The sequence below is a fragment of the Onychomys torridus genome, chromosome X (assembly GCF_903995425.1).
Source record: "Onychomys torridus chromosome X, mOncTor1.1, whole genome shotgun sequence".
Taxonomy (NCBI): Eukaryota; Metazoa; Chordata; class Mammalia; order Rodentia; family Cricetidae; genus Onychomys; species Onychomys torridus.
In genome coordinates, this window is record NC_050466.1 from 24,222,322 (window position 1) to 24,241,823 (window position 19,502).

Sequence of the window (19,502 nt, forward strand, 5' to 3'; positions counted from 1 at the left end):
AGCAAAGCAAAATGAAGTTGTTTGCTGTAGACTCAAGTAGCTACTCAGGGTTGTTCTGAATTTGAATCTTCCAGCTTTCTAAGTGAAAAAATCTTATTTCATACTTTTAAAAAATATATTTTAGTTGAAATAAAATTGTAACTATTGCCCTGCCTCTTTTTTTTTTCTTTTTTGGAGCTGAGGACCGAACCCAGGGCCTTGTGCTTGCTAGGCAAGTGCTCTACCACTGAGCTAAATCCTCAACCCCTGCCCTGCCTCTTTTATCCCTGAAGTATCTCCCATGTTCTCCCTAACTGCTCAAAATGAAAGCCTCATTTCTTAGATTATTATCATTACATGTATCTCTCTCTCTCTGTGTCTATCTATCTATCTATCTATCTATCTATCTATCTATCTATCTATCTATCTATCTATCTATCTATTGATCTATCTATCATCTATATATAATGTCTATTCACAAATATATGAATATAATCTATCATGTCTATTTTTTTGTTTGTATATATAGGCACTTCAAAATCCCTTTTTCATTCTCTTCAGTGACTCAGAGGAATATGAACATAATTCAGATCTCTGGAGATCATGTAATCAATGTTTAGTCTGTGGTCTTCATTTGAATAACATGAATATGGCCATATAATGAAACAAAGAAAATGGTCCTGTAAATGTAGGCTACTTTAATTATAGGAATGATTTTAGTTCATGGTGTGGGCATACATAGTATACTAGCTAGTTTTTTATCAACTTGACTCAAGGTAGAGTCATATGATAAAAAGGAATGTCAATTTAGAAAATTCCTCCCTCAAATTGGCTTGCAGGCCTATAATCAATCAATTATTGATTGATGTAAGAGGGCCAAGCCAACTGTGAATGATGCCCCCTCTGGGTAGGTAGTCCTGGATTGTGTAAACCTGTAAGCTGAGTGAGTCATAACAGCAAGCTAGCACTTCTCCATTCCCTCTGCTTTAGTTATTGTCTCTAGATTCCTGCCTTGAGTACTGGTCCTGACTTCTCTCCATGGTAGAATATGATAGAGACTCATAAGCATTTCTTCTTTATGTAGCTTTGGTCATGGAATTTATCACAGAAATGGAAAGGAAGCTAGGACACATGGGATACATATTTTCATCTCTAATCACCTGATTTTCACATGCAGGATTGAGATAATGTGTTCTATCTCATCTACCACCATGTTCTTGTCTTTGATTTTGTTCAGTTGAAGCTTACCTTTTTTCTGTCTCAGCTATCTCACTATCAAAGCATCAAACTGTTCTATCTCCTCTTTGAGAAGACTACTCTGGCTAAAATGTGAAGGTGAGTGTGCAACGCCTACTTTCTTTATAGGATCTTACACAGAAGAATAGATATACCTTTATAGTTATCTCTTTCCAGGTCTATTTTCATCTTATGTAGTTAAATATGAAACAAAACAAATGGCAAATAGTAAATGAACACAAAATTCAGAAAAATTGAGTATATAAGAAGGATGTATTCAGCAGTGAAAACCGAATTCTACTTATTTGCTTTTGATGTAAGTGTAAGTCTATCCCAGTGAATCTCTTATATGATACTTTAACCATATAAATAAGCATCCATTCTCACACTCATGCAAAACTTCATTTTCCTGGTTTCATGATTGTTTTAAAATCCCTGGGTTGAAAAACAAATTTTAAGGTATAATGTCCTCAAATAGTAGAATTATCTCAGATTTACAGAGGCCTCTGGAAATTTACCTATCCCTTTAGACTTGTCAAATTGTCAACGTGTCACTGTATTTTTGCGTTGCTAATGATGGCATAACAGGTGTGCTTTTTTTACTGTCTCAGAACGAAATGAAAAAAAGAAGTGTGCTTTGAAAATATTAGATGTTTAATGTACTTTAAATCACACATATCTATTTTTATGTATAGTATTAAGGTGCTTTTACTGGATTTTTTGAATAAATGAGAAAATTTAAAATTGGAGAATATTTTTGGGTTCAGTTTCTATTTTCACTTGAGCAAAAAAAAAGGCTTGGGGGTGACAAACCATGTATGAGTAGGATGTGTTGCTAGGAAATCATTATAATAGTGTGATTTTTTCCCATTTCATATCTACCTCCCAAAGATATTTCTGCACATGCAGTTTCACACACTTCACTTGGCTTGGGATGCTTTTAAAGATGCTTGTCATTGGCATTTCGAGTGTCACCAATGAACTTCACTTATTTCAACAATCCATTGTTAATGTTTTTACCTGACTTCAGTTAATGCTACAATGTCACAAGTGTAGGTTTTTAAGAATTCTAATTAATATGATCAGAATCACCCCCAAGTTTGTCTTTTATTCTTAGTGAGTATGAAAGTGAATTAAAATAAATTTCAGCATAGGTGATATACCTTGAGCATCAGGTTAAAATAAATAAGCTGACATGAATTAATTCAAAGCCTTTCCCCCCCTTTACTGCTAAAAACACCATGTCCATCCTTTTCTCCATCATGTTTCAGTGACCTTTTGCCTTTAACTGAGCTTTTCTTTAAGTCCACATATCTGTAGAGTTAGGATGCATTAATGCTGCTGCTCACTAGCGAAATCATTTTTCCTTTCGTGAGAAATTAATCTCCACTTCTAAGAAATCAAGGTGTGTCTAGAACTGCAGAGAGAAAAGTATTTGCAATCTTTAGGTTTCTCTTCTGCTTACTTTACTGATTTCCTTTTATTGAAAATTCTATATCCTAGTTACCTTATATGTGAATGGATTTTTCTCTTCAGCAGCATGATGAATGGCTATATGTCATCCTCATAGAATGTGCATTAGATTTTTGATAAAGCTTCTTTGTCAAATGTTATCTATGACCCTGTTTTAACTATAATATTAGAAGGAAAATTCTGTGTATGCATGACTCACTTTAAAAGGTCTAATCAATTCCTGGAAATTGCAGGAAGTGATGTGTTGTGTGTCTTGGAGATAGTCAGATGAAAATCTTTTCATCATTAGCATTTTCAATAAAAAGAGTAACTGACAATGTTTTGAAGCATATGTTGCTTGCATAATCAAGAAAAGTTTCCTTGGCAACAATTATTATATGAATCCCTTATGACTTTCTCTGCTAATTATCTTTTTTATTAGTAGATTCATATAACTATTCATTAGAGAACACTTAAAAACATAGTGAAACATTGCTATAATGAAAAGAATATGTATGTACATATATACATACATTTCTCTGAGTGTGTGTATTGTCTTGTGCAGATGTAAATGTTTAAAAGCATGTTCTGTATGTCAAAGTATGAGAATGTTCTTATAATGAGAACTGTTTTCACTTAATATAGTCTCACCACAAACATGAGAGTTAAGAGAGTTAATGGACTATATCCACAAACGATTCATAATCGATGTCAATAGTCTAATATTCAGGATAAAAAATCATAGATTTTAGTATTAGAATGGACCTCAAGGGCCTTTTGGCTAATCTACCATTTCACACATGAAGCAGTTGAAACACAACTAAATTAAGTATATTACTCAAAGTCACTGTGCTGTGAATATATTCATACACACAGACACCTACGACCACAACTACAATAGCACAGCCATTTCTCTAGTGGAAAGAGGGACACATGTCAAAGGAAAGTTTAAAAACAAGTATTTCCATACAGAGTCTTCTGATAGCTTTAGGATCTAATACTCTCTTTGGATGAGACGCATGACAATACACTTCAATAGTATGTTTAGAAATGCCTCAGTCATTATTACTCTGTATATTTCCAGAAGATTAATCTGCTTCTAAGACATACCTGTTACAAGGGTGATTGTAGCAGAGCAAGGGCAAGAGTTATCCTCTTTGTATAAAGGCTTATTTCCATGAAATGTGCTATCTATTATTTGTGAGTAAAGGTAGAGTGGCTCAGATCAATTTCATTAAGAAAAAAAGAGATACAGGACTCTATATTCTACTTTTATGTTCCCCTAAGAGACTGCAACTAGAAGAAGTCAGATTTTTACCAAAGAAATATAGTAGACACATTTTACAATGCTGATCTCAGAGGCCAGGGCCAATACCCTTACAACATGCTAAATGTATTACTAAGATTTTACAGCAAGGAGTTATGTTTTAAGAGAGCACAATTTGACCTGTGGTATATCCAAATCTAACCCACGCTATAACAAGCTTCTATTATATTCCTCTTGAGGTATTTTAAAGACTAATGAGTTAACCTTTGCGAAGTGTCACGAGACTATCAGGCTAAAGAAGTCTCTGTCAAGTATCAATTTAAGGCTGAAAACAATACTGTAGGTAGAAAAACAGACTAAAAATGATCAGCAGATTATTTGCTGTGGTCCCCTTGACATCAAAGCAGCATAGTTAACATGCTAAAAGCTAAGCAGCTTCATGTACCTGGAGGAGGAAGATGATCAATGGCAAAGAGCATATCCACCTTTGAAATGACACGATCCATTATCAGAATCAGATGCTAAATTGCTTCCTGTACTGAGAACACTCAATTAAAAGTCTGCACAGTGAGATCATCTCCATGGTTAAATATGCTCTTTGGGAACAACCTTTATAGAGCTTAAAAATCACAGAAGGGCTATTCCTACCATGACACTAGAGATTTGGAAAGCATTTCCTTTCCCTATTTTTCAGTTTGGTAGCTTTGTTGGGAAGCTTTTTTTTGCCTGAGAGGCTATTGAATTTAGGATCATGTCTATCTACCCTTGTGCTTGTGTTAATAAGAGATGTTTCTAAAGATGTTTTGTTATTGGGTCTGAACTGAAAGAATGTGACTTTGGTTCAGGTTTTCTGGACAAAAATATTCCATTTACACAGTCGGTGTTTTTTGATCCTCATCTGCTTTTCAGTAAGCTAACTTATTCACTTGAGCTCTGTCTCTTTGCCTAACTCCTGTCTTATTTGGATAGCTATGGTGGTATGGGGCTGAAAATATAAACACCATATGCATCATGATATTAGTTGCTATGATTTCTACTCATAGGTTTGAAACTTTCCAGGACTATGACCTTGGGACAGTCACTTATTGTTTTTGGTGATCAGTTTCCTCATGATGTTCATTGTTTATCATTTGTTTAGCCATTCCAGATTGCAGTGCAGAAATCTTTAAGTGATGGCGTATCCCAAGACCATAGCAAATAGCACAGAGTAGGTAGTTAATTAACATTCTTTAGTAGGTGAAAACTTACCTCACTGAGTGGTGTTGCCATTTATGTAGCATGTCAATAATATGCAAATCATCACTAGTAAAATCCTAGTCTTCCTTTAAACTCATATAGTATTAAAGTCCTATTACTTTGAGACAGAATCTCATACTACAGTCCTAGCTGGCTTTGATTTCTCTAAATAGCCCAGACTGCTCTTGGTTTCATGTTAATCTTCTTTTCTCTATGTGGGTTATAGCACAAGATAACACATGTGGTTACCAAGTCCTATTTCACAACCTGTATTACCTATGCTCTTTCATTTTCATCTGATCTTAAATTCCTTCAAATGCAAATGTGGTCATGACACTACCCTGCTTGAACTCTTTTGTGATGGTTAATCTTCATCACTAGCTTGACTGGGTTTAGATGGAAATATAACTTTGTGCATGTCTACGATGGTGTTTCTAGAAAGGTTTAACTGAATAGAGAAGACAGACCATGAATGTAGAGGGTGGGCACCATTTTTTTCCTGGTTAGAGTCCTAGACTAAATAAAAAGAAGGTGAGAAGAATTTCAGCATTCCTCTCTCCTGACTGCTGACCTATCACATACTACTGCCACCAAGTCTTCTCCACCATAATGGACTGCAACCTCAAGATGTGAGCCAAAATATTTCTTTCCTTAAGTGCCTTTTGTTAAGGCCTTTCCTCTCATGTACATTTTCTTCTTTGCCTAAAGGACTGGAACATAGCATTGCATTTTAGGGAATGCAGGCATGGTGGTTTGGTTAACAAATGTGTCCCCACAGTCTTGAGCACTTGAACACTGGTGTACAGCTGATAGCTGTATGGGAAAGTTTTGGAGGTATAGCCTGGCTGGAGGAAGTATGTCACTGGAAGCAGGTTTTAAGAGTAAAAATACTCTGCACCAAGGTTGTGCAAAGGTGCAGGGAGGAGAGGCTTGGACCTGCATCAACTGAATGTACCAGGCTCTGCTGACTCCCCATGGGAGACCTTGCCATGGAGGAGGTGGGAATGGGGCGTGGGTTGGTGGGGAGGCTGGGCAGGGAAAGAGGGAGAATGGAGGAATCTGTGGTTGATGTGTAAAATGAATGGAAAATCTCTTAATTAAAAAAAAGGAAGGAAAAAAAGAGTAAAAAATTCTCACCTACTTCCTGTTTGCACTCTGCTTGTGATTCAAGATGTGAGCTCTCAGCCTTGTGTCCCTGCTGCTATTCCTACAGAATCATATCCCCATGGAACCATAAGCCAAAATAAACTGTCTCTTTCTTAAATTGCCTTTGGTCATAGTGTTTTATCACAGCAACAAAAAGTAACTAATACAGCAGGTAAGACTAGAAGGAGGAACTGGATATTGAATTTAATATTGATTTATTTGAAATAGAAACATTTTAATTCCTGCCACCGATAAGTGGTATATTAGGAGGAAGTTTATCTAAGTGTGAGGAATTAGGAAGAACATGTATAGGATATATGAGGTCTGAGGGAACAAATATTTGATACAGAATCACTCTTTTTTACTTAATTCATGTTAGCTAGTTCTATATAAACAAACAAGTGCTTTTTGTCATTTCTTGTTGATTTATTTGCATTTCTGGGGATTGAATCCAGAGTCACATCCCCGCTTCTAGAAGTCAAGTGTTGACTCAACATTAAAGATCCTATGTGGGTAAAACCACCATTTTTTATATTCTTCCTACACAATCATGTATACTCTTGGTTGGGTGAACTATGCATGGAGCATTTGCCTACAGTTTAAGATGTATTTTTATTTTTATTGTTTGGAAGTTTTGTATATTTATATAATAAATTTTAGTCATTTTTACTCATCTGCTTCTGTCCTGCTGGAAGCACTCTTCTCAACAAATGAAAGTTCTACTTTCATAAATTCTGCTGGTATGCAGTCCCCCTGAGTTTAATTAGAGCTTCTTGCCTAGGTGTGGGTTGGAGAATTATTTACTTGAGCAAGAACATCTTATCAGTGACTACACCACTGAAAAAAATGACTCTCCCAAAAACATGTGGACCTTCCCTCATCCATGTTGAATGTTGACAGAGCTGTACAGCAAAAAGGATTCTTTAATAATTCCACCCTTGAATTTCAACCCCTTGATTGACATGTCTGTGGTGATATTTTATTTGTACTGAAATGTGGTGATATTTTATTTGTATGTTAATAATAAAGTTTGCTTGGAGATCAGAAGAAATAGAAAGTCGTTTTAAGTAAACACAAGCATCAGGCAGTGGTAGCACACGCCCTTAATCTGATCACTTGGCAGGCAGGGTCTCTGTGTGTTTAAGGCCACATAGGGAACAGAGCAAAGCATGGTGACACACGCCTTTAATCCCAGTACCAACCATAGAGACAGACAGTGACAAGGAAGTGAGGTAGCTGGGCTAAGAGTCAATGAGAAGGTAGAACAGCAAAGCAATAAAAGCTTGGGTAGACAGGAAGTAATAGCATTTTGGAAGCTACAGAGCTTGTGAGGTAAGGTGATTAGTGGCTCTCACTATTTCCCTGATCTCTAAGGCCACCTCTATATTTGACTCCATGTTCTTTATTTAATAAGACTGTTTAGAAATTTGGCTACACATGTCTATCTACATCTTATGCAAACTTCTACAACATGAAGTCACAATCAATCACTATGTCTGGTCCCTCTACAGGAAACCTGCATTTCTACCCATCTGCTTTTTTTCCCCTATCAATTACCTGAACTGGTTATACCAGGCTTCCATCTTTCTCAGTCACCACACTCAACTGCCACTTGCTTCCCTGTGCCATCCTTTCTTGAATTAGTTCTTTCAGTGTTTGTCAGGGTGGTAAAATTTAAAAACACCTTGTAGTTTCTTTCAAACCACTCAGTTCACTCCTACTGGGTCATGAGAAAATGCAAATTCCTAAGCATGATGTGTAAATAAAATTCTTTATAGTCTGGCCCAGTGCTCTTCTCACTGATGACTGTTTTATCTCCTTTAGCATGCCTGCACTGCAACTAAGCCAGTGACCACTAGGTGTGTCATTTAGATTTGTGTCTTTCTTTTTAAAAATTACCCCTTCTACCTGGTTTTTCGTTGTCCACCCGATAAACATTCACCATCTTTCTGCATAAATTCAAGTGTGAGGCTTTCTTCAATGCCATCCCTCATCTTAGGGAAATAATATTGCCTACTCTTCATACTCTGTGCCACATAGCCCTGGACATGGTCTAGTAATAACACTTTTTGTATATGATGAAGTAGGTAATGGACTCTTAGATGGTGGTAATTAAATACATGGACTGTTCAAGGTCAAACTTCTGTCTTAACATGTTTTATCTTGGTGATTTGGGTGTGTTATCACCTGTCTCTGTGCCTCAGTTTCTTCAGCTTTAAAGTAGTCACAACAATTATAGTTAGAGTAAATTGAATTGATATATGTGCAACAATTAGAATAGAGGCAATACAAAGTCATTATGTGTTTTCTACAATAACAATACTAGCATCAATATTATTTTAAAATTGGAGCCTCAGCACACACTATTGCATTTGGCATGTGGAATTAGGAAAGGTGTTCAGTAGTATGTTGAAAATAAGTTAATAATCAGGCTTGATTGCTATGATACATCTCCATAAGTCTAGTAACTTTGATTTTGTCATTCCTTTCTAACTTCATAAATATTTCTTTCCTACTAGATTATAATATCTACTTCTGCAAAGATGATGCTCATTTTGGCACCTCTGTACCCTTGGCTCCATTCATCATGCCCAGCACATAGATGTTAGTGTATATTTTGTACATCTATAAATGAATGAATTTTAAGAACCACATTTAGTGACAATTAAATAAACTTTCTCATTTAAATTTTCCCTGCTTCTTTGAGACAAGGTCTTACTTTATAGGCAGATTATCCTATAAGTCGCTACATAGCCCATGCTGGCCTGGAAATTAGGATGCACCTTCCTCAGCCTTCCAAGAGCTGGGATTATAGGCATACATCACCATACTGAGCTCTAATTTTTTGATATTTTAAAATCCACTCCTATTTTCCATATTATTTCAATGTGAAAAAACAAAATTTTAGTGAAGTCTGGCCATAATTGTGGTTAAGAGTTATGTTAGAATTCTTTTTTTTAACAGAAGGATCATCATGCTTCCTTGGTGTAGAATCACAGACTTCAGTTCATATGCTAACTCACTGGTAACAAAATCCTACAGTTCACTGAAATTTTCTGCTCACCATATACCATTTTACATCCTCCACAAAATCCACAAGCAGAAGCTTTCCAAGAGTCGTCATTGGTTAACTCTATTCATTTAACAAGAGTATAATCTGAAGACACAAAATATAAAGAATGACCCGTTCTTTCCAGCACTTGCATTTCAGAAGAAAAGAAAAAGCCATATGTACGAACACAGATCACAATGGCTTCTGTTCTCTCTTGCAATGCACATGGGATGGATTTTGTAGGATTCATATTGACCTAGTTAGAAAAGGTTTAACAAAATGAATAAAGTTGTAGTTGGTCTTGGTTGTTAGGTTGGATTTTTATAGGTTACAAGTTAATACCATTTTTATGATGAACAAAAAACATGGAAAGTATTAGTAGATCTTACAGATTATGCAAACAGAGGGAGGGATTTACTCATTAAGCAGAAGTAGGTGACAGGCAGTTTTAATAGTTTGGGTGATCCTTTGATAAGGAGCTTTTCTGTAGACTGGAGAGAACTATAGAAGATGTTAGGATAAGGAATGGGGAAAAGAAACAATGTTGTAGAAATAATTATATTGTAATAAAATATTAAATGGGGTAGAGTACTGTGGTTGTTCTGTTCTTACATGATGAGTTCCTCAGTGGAGGTGCTGACTATTCAAGTTTGTGGTGATAGAGATTTGAAAGAATCTGAAAAGAATAGATTGTAGGAAATTTGAAAACTATTGAAATAACTACCATAAAATACACAAAGGGAACAAAAGGTAAATTGCATGCACTTATTACAAAGAAATATACTGTTGAAATAATGTAAATAAATGACAGTAAAATACTGACCTAGTTGCCAGATGGTGGTGGCACATGCCTTTAATCCCAGCATTTGGGAGGCAGAGTTAGGAAGATCTTTGTGAGTTCAAGGCCAACCTGGTCTACAGAGCAAGATCCAAGACAGGCACCAAACCTACACAGAGAAACCCTTTCTTGAAAAACAAAAGAAAACAAACAAACAAACAAAAAACAAAATTAAACAACCCCCCCCCCCACCACCACCAACAACAAAAAACTGACCTAGTAAATAACTGGAAACTTACTGCACTCCACATCTTGAAATATAGTACTTCAAGAAAATGATCAGTTATACCATGTGAATAGAGGAAGTGAGAGAGATAACCTCAATGTACCTGTAGAGCAGTCAGATCCTGTCCACTTGGGATCACAGCTGCAAACGCCAGTGTCCAGAAGAAAAGTTCCATGTCCTGAGCACTGCTCTTGACATATAGGAAGTGGAGTTTCACAGTTGACTCCTCCCCAGCCAGTAGAACAGTGACATTCTCCTTTGACACAGATGCCATGGCTGGAACACATTGGGTCTAAGCAGTCCTCTGAATACCAAAAAACAAAACAAAAAAGGTGCAGGTAAGAGGGAAGGTTGATTGAGAACAGGTGTAGAATAATGGAACTGAGATACATTGATTTCCTAGTATTGTATCATTAATGTTGCTTTAATTAGGCAATAAAATGACTCATGCAAACATTGTGTTTAAACCAGAAGATTATTAACACTTAAAAAAATATGGTAGGGTATGATAAAGGTTGCAACCTAAATTTGGAAGAAGAAAATCACACATATGCTGCATGCAATTCTGAACAGTATGTGATACCCCCCACACAAATGAGTGGGTGGACCTGTATGAACCCTCAGTAGGAATTTCTCAGCTTTACAAAAATGCCTGAGCATTTTTTGATAAGCCATTCTTTATCCTTTCTCAAATTAGAATCAAAATTTTACTTAATGTGTCTAGGAGGTTTTAAATAGTTTTTAATTTGGATAACAAGCTATTTGGTGAAATGACTGCTGTTATATGAAATAATAAAATTTAATTTATAATAAATTATAATTTTATTATGTTAATAAAATTATAACCTCACATTTATTCTTCAGGAGCACCAAAATGCAACATTTTAAATTCATTTTCAAAATTTATTTCTTTATGCCCTCTTCTATCTGTGGCAATCATCTTAGAATAGATATAATTCTACTTGTCTCTGATTGGATGATTTCTAGAAATGTTTGCCTTGCAGAAAATTGTTTTGTGCTTTTCCCTGACTATTCTATGTGGTATGGGAAGGTTGACTTCCAAATTATTTGTCTTTCTATACAAATAAGAATGTAATACTTTGTACTAATGTTAATTATGCTTTGAAATATTTTTTGCAGCAACGGGAATATACTGATAAAACCTCTGTGAATTTGTAAGTCTGACTTACTTTTTTTTTTTGTTACCACAAAAGGTCCATACCATTAACACTGTTGTAATTGGTATTATTGCTATTATAATTACCCCAAGATCTTAAGGTCATTAAAACAATATTCTAACAACTGAGTTAATCACCTAATAAAATATCCAAATATATATCTAATTTGTTTCATGATTTGGCATAAGTGATGAAGCCCAAGATGTAGATTATTTTTAGAAGAATTCGATTTGGTAATGGCAAAATACAACAAGAACAATAAGAGATTTGTTACATTGAATTCACACTTGTTATGTCTAGCTGCCTGTCTTGTTGTACCCTGTTGTACAATCTGGATGGCTGGTGACTGTTTTCTATAATATCTCCTAATATTTTCTCAGAAACATGTATTGGTTTGTGGTTTGTTTCTGGGGTTGGAGGAATGTTAATCTGGGTATTCCATTGTTGTAATAGGTTACAACCCCATAAATTCATAGCTATATTAGCCACATATGGTTTTAATTTTCCTTTCTGTCCTTCTGGACCTATACATTCAAGCCATCTTGCACTCTATTTCACTTGCATCTTGCACTCTGTTTCACTTGAGATAATGTTCCAGTCCCTAATAGCTGAACATTTACCTCCTGAAGAGGCCAATTTGGATGCCAAAATTCTGATGCAATTATTGTAATGTCCACACCTGTGTCTACCAAACCTTCCAAGGGAATGCCATTTATTTGTATTTTTAATTTTGGTCTTTGTTCATTTATAGAAGTTTGCCAAAAACTCGCTTTATAGTTTCTACTGAATCTCCTATTCTCTCTGTTACAGCTGTTCTATCACCCCAAGCAGCCTGGTTTATTCCAATAGGCATTTGGTTATTTAATTGCTCTGAGAAGGGGTTTCTTCTATGGTGGCAGGAAAGGTCTGAACTGAATTTGCCATGGGGGCCTGTGTGAGGCTCCTCAGGGAGTTTCTTGATGGTAGAGGCAAAGGATTACCTTGTCTGTCACTTGTTGATCCACATTTGTTAGTTCAGTGTTTAAGTTTACCACACCTTCTGCATAATCCAGAAGGGAGGGGCATTCTGTTGCCATTATTCCTTGAATAAACATTGTTTCTAGGAACACTCTGTTTATATTCTCTTTTCAAATGACCTTGTTTACCACAGTTAAAACATATGACATTATTATTTTTCCTCAAAGCTTTTGATATCACCTCTCCTATCTATATCTACAAATCATAGTCATGAGACTCAATATTAATTGTGTCCCTGATCCAATCCTCCAATGGTGCTGATCTTGCCTTTAATGGCTTGATTATTCTTTTGCATGCTGCATTTGCATTCTCAAAAGCCAAAGATTCAGTTGTTATCTGTCTAGCTTCTGAATTTGGTATCATTCATTTACTGCTGAAGACAGCCTTTGTAAGACATCCATGAAGGATTCTCTGGGGCCTTGTATAACTTTCGTAAATGACTCAATTTTTTCTGCTTCCTCAATTCTGTCCTACATATTCATGGCTGCCATGCATCATAGAATTAGGGTTTGATTGTCATATAAACATTGTCTTTGTATATCAGCTTAATTGCCTTCTCCAAGAAGCTGATCCTGGGAAATTTCCACATCTCTAGTCCTACATTGTTGTTCTATTGTTTTAGCCTGCTCTTTAAACCATGTTCTACATTGTAACTGTGGAACGGCCTCTAGGACAGCTGTAATTAACTCTTTCCAGTTCTGAGGGATAATTCTATTACAAGTTGACCACACGTTTAACATCTGCTTTACAAATTGTAGAGGAATTTCCAAACAGTCTTATTAAATAAAAAAACAGGGAGTCAGATATAGGGGTGAAAGCCTGAAGGATCAGGGAAATAGGGCAAGCCACAGATAATCTCACCTCACCAACTCCACAGCTTCCAAAATGTGAGTTACTTCTGTCTACCCATGCCTATACAGCTTGCTTTTTTTGCCATCTGATTTTCTCTCTCTGTCCAGCTACATCACTTCCTTTTCCGGCCCAGCTCTGTCACTGCCTGTCTGTCTGTACAGACCTCTAGACCTCCATGGTTAACTAGTGTTGGAATTTAAGGTGTGTGCCACCATACCTGGCTCTGTTTTCAGTGTGGCCTTGAATTCACAGAGATCCAGACAGCTCTCTGCCTGCCAAGTGACAGGATTGAGGGCATGTGCTACCATTGTCTGACTTCTTTGTTTACTTATAATGGCTGTTCCTATTCCTCTGATCCCCAGGCAAGCTTTATTTATTAAAGCACAAATGAAATATTACCAAATTTCAGCACAGATATATTATCACCACACCTCTTCTAGAAATCAGGCCACACCCTTCACAGCAGAAAGTTAGAACTTGCAGACTTTGACCAAGGTAGGGGAGGAAACAAACCTAGTTCCTCCACTTGCTATTGCAATATAAGTTTATAGCCCTACCTTGTTAGTACCTGCTTTCCCCATGTTTCTTGTCACACAGACTAGGCTCAACTAGGTTTTGTGGTATAGAACTTCCTGCTAAACTCTGGAAAGTTGTAAAAGCCAGAAATGTTTTTTCAGAAGATTCCTCCAAAGGCTCTCTCTCTGTAGGTCTCCTACCTCAACACTGTATATGATAACTATGTTTCTTACTCTTTCATTTCAAGCTACCCCTCTTAAGGTTCTCATAATGCTCTTTCCCACCTAATGCCCAATCATGGCTCCCCCATGGTTTCCAGGGAGGTTCTCTCTCCTAATAAATTTCACTCTGAAGGGTAATTGTTAACAGCTTCTTTCCTTATGACTAGAAATTCTTGTTATAAAGATGTTTGTACCATAAAAGTCATACTTAAATCAGAGGAATGAAAACCATAGGCCTAGAGAAGGCAGATGTAGAGGAAATGGGGTGTTTGTAAGGACATTGCTGATTGGAAGCAAACTGTGAAACCATGTGTTCTGTTTAGAAGCAACTGCTGCTACTTGGCTCCAGATGATGTGGGCCCAGTCTCCAGACATTCTAGTATTCAAGAGAGGCTAGAAATAGGGATATTCAATGTGACCCTTCTCTATCTTGAAAAGTTGGCAACTAAATCAGTCAATAAAAAAAATGAGAACACCATGTCTTTAAACAAAATCTATCCATAGCTTGATTCAGCTTATAGAGTCTTCATATGTGATATAAAAGTTAAAGTATTTTTCTATTGTATTTGTAAAGCTTATGCCATCAAATATGGTGAGTATTCTTCCATGTTATTTTGGTTGTTTTACATATTTTCTTAGAGACCAAGTAAAAGCCTAATTTAAACTGATTTCCTTTTTCAGCTGCTTATGAAATTCAAATCATAAGAGTCTAATGAATTAGGTTACATGATTTTTGTGGCAAACTGTAAATGTGATAGATATCACTCATTGTTAACTGGGTCTGGTTCTACACAGAATCTGAATTTATACTTACATATAATGATAGTTTGATCATCATAAAAAAACTATTTCAAAGATGTTTTAGGAATGCCAGTGCCTTGTACAGACCCAATGCAATTCACTGGAACAAACAAAGTCTTTATATTCCACTGCCACTGATGGGAGGTGGAAAGCTAAAGTCTTGCTTGTTCATGGAGTGGAATGAGATTAAACCCTTTAGAATGCTGTGTAATAGTCTTAATGAGTGATCTTTAAAAAGCAATTACAGTGCATTTTCAGCAGCCTCTTTCCTGAACAACAGTTGTGATGAGACCATCTCCCATGGTAATGGTTTAATATTATTTCTGAAATCAGTCTTATTTGAGGAATGTGGCATGAAAATGGTCTGATTACTGGTAAACTTATTTTCCAATATGTCTGTTTAAGTGATAAAACTATAGCCATTTCAAAATATTTTTTCTAAAGACTCCTTTGGGATGAATTTAATATAAAGGCTCTGCTTTGAAACTCATTAGTAATAAGCCTGATATTTTAGGCATGGAGGTTAAGTTTCAGCACGAGGCATGTAAGAATAAATAAATAATATAAAGCAATAATAATAGTGGTAATTACAAATTACTGCCAAAGAAAACATTTGCAAGATGACTCCAAATGTCTCTATATCGTTATTTTTATTTCATTCTTTAAATGCCAAGCTTCATTATGCAGCATAATGCACTCTGTAATAATGAAAACATATGAATTTATACCTAAAATAAACAGTACTAGAAATTAGGAGAAAAGATATCACTTTTGCATTTCCACTTTGCAGGCGTCATAGAAATAGTCTCACGTATTCTGTGAGGCTTCCAGAAGAGACATGAAGTTCCCCAACCTCAAACATTTGCTGTGTGTACCAAAGGCATGTCGAACATCTGCTGTTTGCAAAGATTGCTTGTATTTCTACTATTATTACAGAATGATACTTGGGGCAAGCCAGTGAGAGAAAAGCCTGAAGCAATATATTGAAATGGGCCTCTGACCTTCCTCACATATTTCTCCTTTGTATCCAGGAACACAGATGCAGACTCCCATGATACAGGTACCGTGGCCAAAGCATGTTGGGTCGATGCATTGTTCTTCTGGAACATCACACTCAGGTCCCTTCCAGCCATTCCTGCAGACACAGTGGCCTTTCTCATACTCTCCATTTCCGCCACACAGCACTGGGCATGAATCTAAAGGTTGACAAATAATGTTGTAATGTTTTTATTTCAAAAATCTCACAAGCACAATTCTGTATTGGTTCTAGTAAATCATTTCTGGAAAAAAGTAATATTTTCATCTTCCTCTTTATTAAATCAGCTTATGATCATGATTAAAGACAGAATTTTCCTCCTATAGAAGTGGGATAAAGATAAATTATGAAGATTTCTGAAGTAGAAAATAAATACTTGCTTTTGATCTTATTGCAATGTCAAAACTATTATCACCGCTACTATTTTAAGCCAAGAGATTTTTTGTCTCTTAGATTTTTATTTATTTATTTATTTTTAATTTTTTTCCTTAGATGGTTTTTATTTCATCAAATACATATATACTAAGTTTTGGAAGCAAAGTGTGTATTAAATACTAATAAATAGGGTGTCATTCAAATGAAAAACATCTTGTAAAAGTTGTACAAACAGATTCACAGTGGACCTTTCTTTCAATAAACAGACTTTTATTAGAATACCTCTTCTAGTTTGTCACTGTGTGTTCATTTTAAATTCATACGGTTTTTGAGGGCAGTGCCCATATCTTCTGTTTTTCTTATATGTCCTTTAAAATACAAAACCCTTCTCCATTTCACAAGATCTGTTATGGTACAGGGAACCTAGCAACTGCTTTATAATTCTCTATTCAATGGAATTTAATCTACATGAACAGATTTTTTTTTCTCCTAAGAAATCCCAGATTAACCAAGCAGACCAGAAACTTTAAGACTACATTGAAAATGAAAAGAAAGTATCTGCAAAATAATAATTTCAATTCTAGAGGAACTCATGGTCCAATTTATTGAAAGCTTTTTAAGAATTAATTAAACTATGTGCAAGTACTTTTGAGCTTCCATCTTTTATATTGTAAACCACATATCCATTTAGTGATACATCACTAGTTCCAGTTATAATGGTGTTTTTGAATACTGACTTTTCCTTTTAAACTCAGACTGTTATGAATTACTTTATACAAGAAATACAAGCAGTATTGGCTCAGATAATCTAGATTCAAATCTCAGCTGGTACTTAATGTCAGTTATTTCCTTAACTATTCCTTCTGAGGTTCTTCCTTTGCTCATAAAATGGGGTTAATAGAGCCAGGCAGTGGTGGCACACAATGTCCTACTTGTTCCTTCTACAATCAGACACCATTACCAGCAGGATGTAACCCAAAGGGTACTCAGAGGAATGAAATCTGGCAGATGGATGTGTTTCACTTTGCGGAATTTGGAAAATTGAAATATGAACACCATACTATCGATACTTATTCAGGATTTCAATGGGCAACTGCTTTGAGTTCTGAAAAAGCTGATTCTGTAATCAATCACTCATTTGCTAGAAGTTATGGCCATCATGGGTATACCTGTGCAAATTAAAACTGAAAATGCTCCAGCAAATGTCTCTATTAAAATGAAACAGTTTTTTGCTTATAATAATATAAAGCATATTACAGGTATACCACATAATCCTACAGGTCAAGCAGTTATAGAAAGATCCAACAGAACTCTAAAGGACAAGATAAATAAACAGAAAGGGGTAACAAAAACCCCCAGAAATAGACTGCCCAATGCTCTATTAACTTTGAATTTTCTCAATATTAACTTTGAATTTTCTCAATGCTAATGACAAAGGAACAACAGCTGCAGAGAGACATTGGTTAATAGAAAAAACTACAGAATTAAATCAGCCTATATGCTTCATGGATGTGCTGACATAAGAATGGAAACCAGGGTATGTGTTACTTTGGGGACGAGGTTTTGCTTTTGTTTCTGCAGGAGAAGATAAGCTGTGGGTACCATCAAAATTGATAAAGGTTCGATTGGAATAAGAGAGACCTCTTAATAAGAGGAGGTGATAGTTCATCAACCAACATGACCATCCAGTTTAAACTCACTTATACCATTAATACATGCCTTTTCATTTAATCAGATATAACTTGCCAAAAGAGAACCTCCCCAAAATTAGTCTTGGGGAAAGGTTTTTGTTTTTGTCTTTTAGGAGAATGAAGGCTAAGGAATCTGAAGAACACTGGACAAATGAGACAACTGAAGAAAAAGGACAAATCATCTGTCCCAGGAAAAAGAGTAAAATGGCCTATTGGTATATCATCTACAAAATTCCACAATGTTTGTTTCTGCTCTTCTCTAAAAAAATTAATACTATTGGTCTTCTTGTAGTCCCAGTTCAATTAAAGTTTAAAGCTGATTTTGGAGTAGGAGAATGGCTCTCTCCTCCTTTAAACTCAAGCATGTTGTTAAAAGGAAAATGAAAACTCCCTGTATCATACCAGAAGAAAGAGCCATCTTCTGACATGGGACAGGAGAAAAACCAAATTAATTAAGGGACTATTCTATTACTAATCTCAATTCTTTGATTCTATTCTGATTCTTTAAACTTTTCTTAAAGTATGAATTTTATATCAAAATTTACAAGATATATATATATATATATACATATATACATACATACATATATATATATATATAACTTTGTTAAGATAATAATGGTCATATAGAGTACTAATTAATTCTAGAGAAAAGGCTTCAATTAGCTGCCTATACATGTCTTTGTGTTCAAGTCTCTTTTCAGTTTTCTGCAGGAAATCACGGCCAGGCCTAACATCAACTGAAATCTCCAGGAAGAAGATGGGGCCCCACAATGACAATTCCACGTGGAAAATAATATCACTAAGCTGACAAACATCATCAACAGATCAGCTTTGGACTACAAAGTGCTTAGAGCAATTCTGAGATGGCTAGCTGAGATGATTCAGTTTCAAAGACTGCTTGAATAAGGACTTGAGATAAACCCTGAACTTTGGCATTATGGATAACAAAGAATATAGTTACCTTTCCTAGAATTTGACAATTAACCCAAAATTTTTCTTTTCAGAATAAAGATAACTTCGCCCATACCCAGCAGGAAGCAATTTTAAGAATATGATGCCCACATTCCCAAAAGGGTGGTGTGGGGTGGGTGGTTTTTTGGTCTTTTTATGGGTTTTGGGTCTGGGATAGTTTTCATTGTTTAGGAGGGTTGTTAAGGGTTAGGAAAAGGGCTAGGCAAAAGGTGCTTGTTTAAAAAAAAAGAAAAGAAAAAAAAAAGAAAAAGACAATTACTAGTTTTAAATACTTTACATTGGATTGGATTGTTTTATATTGCATACAAATTATTATTATCATTGAGATTGAGATTGTTAGACTATACCATACACATATTTCTAATCTTGCTCAAGATATTGTATTTATACCATTCATTTAACAATGTA

General features: G+C 35.6%; 1 protein-coding gene across 1 annotated transcript in view; it reads right to left on the minus strand.

The window, feature by feature from the left end:
• The window catches only part of Tenm1 (teneurin transmembrane protein 1), an 811,545-nt gene that overhangs the window by 240,241 nt on the left and 551,802 nt on the right, over positions 1-19,502 (minus strand). The window contains exons 13-14 of the mRNA XM_036174144.1: positions 16,019-16,213; positions 10,536-10,736 (exon numbers count right to left, since the gene is read on the minus strand). Of these exons, the coding sequence (XP_036030037.1) occupies positions 10,536-10,736; positions 16,019-16,213 (396 nt within the window). The remainder of the gene's footprint in view (positions 1-10,535; positions 10,737-16,018; positions 16,214-19,502) is intronic.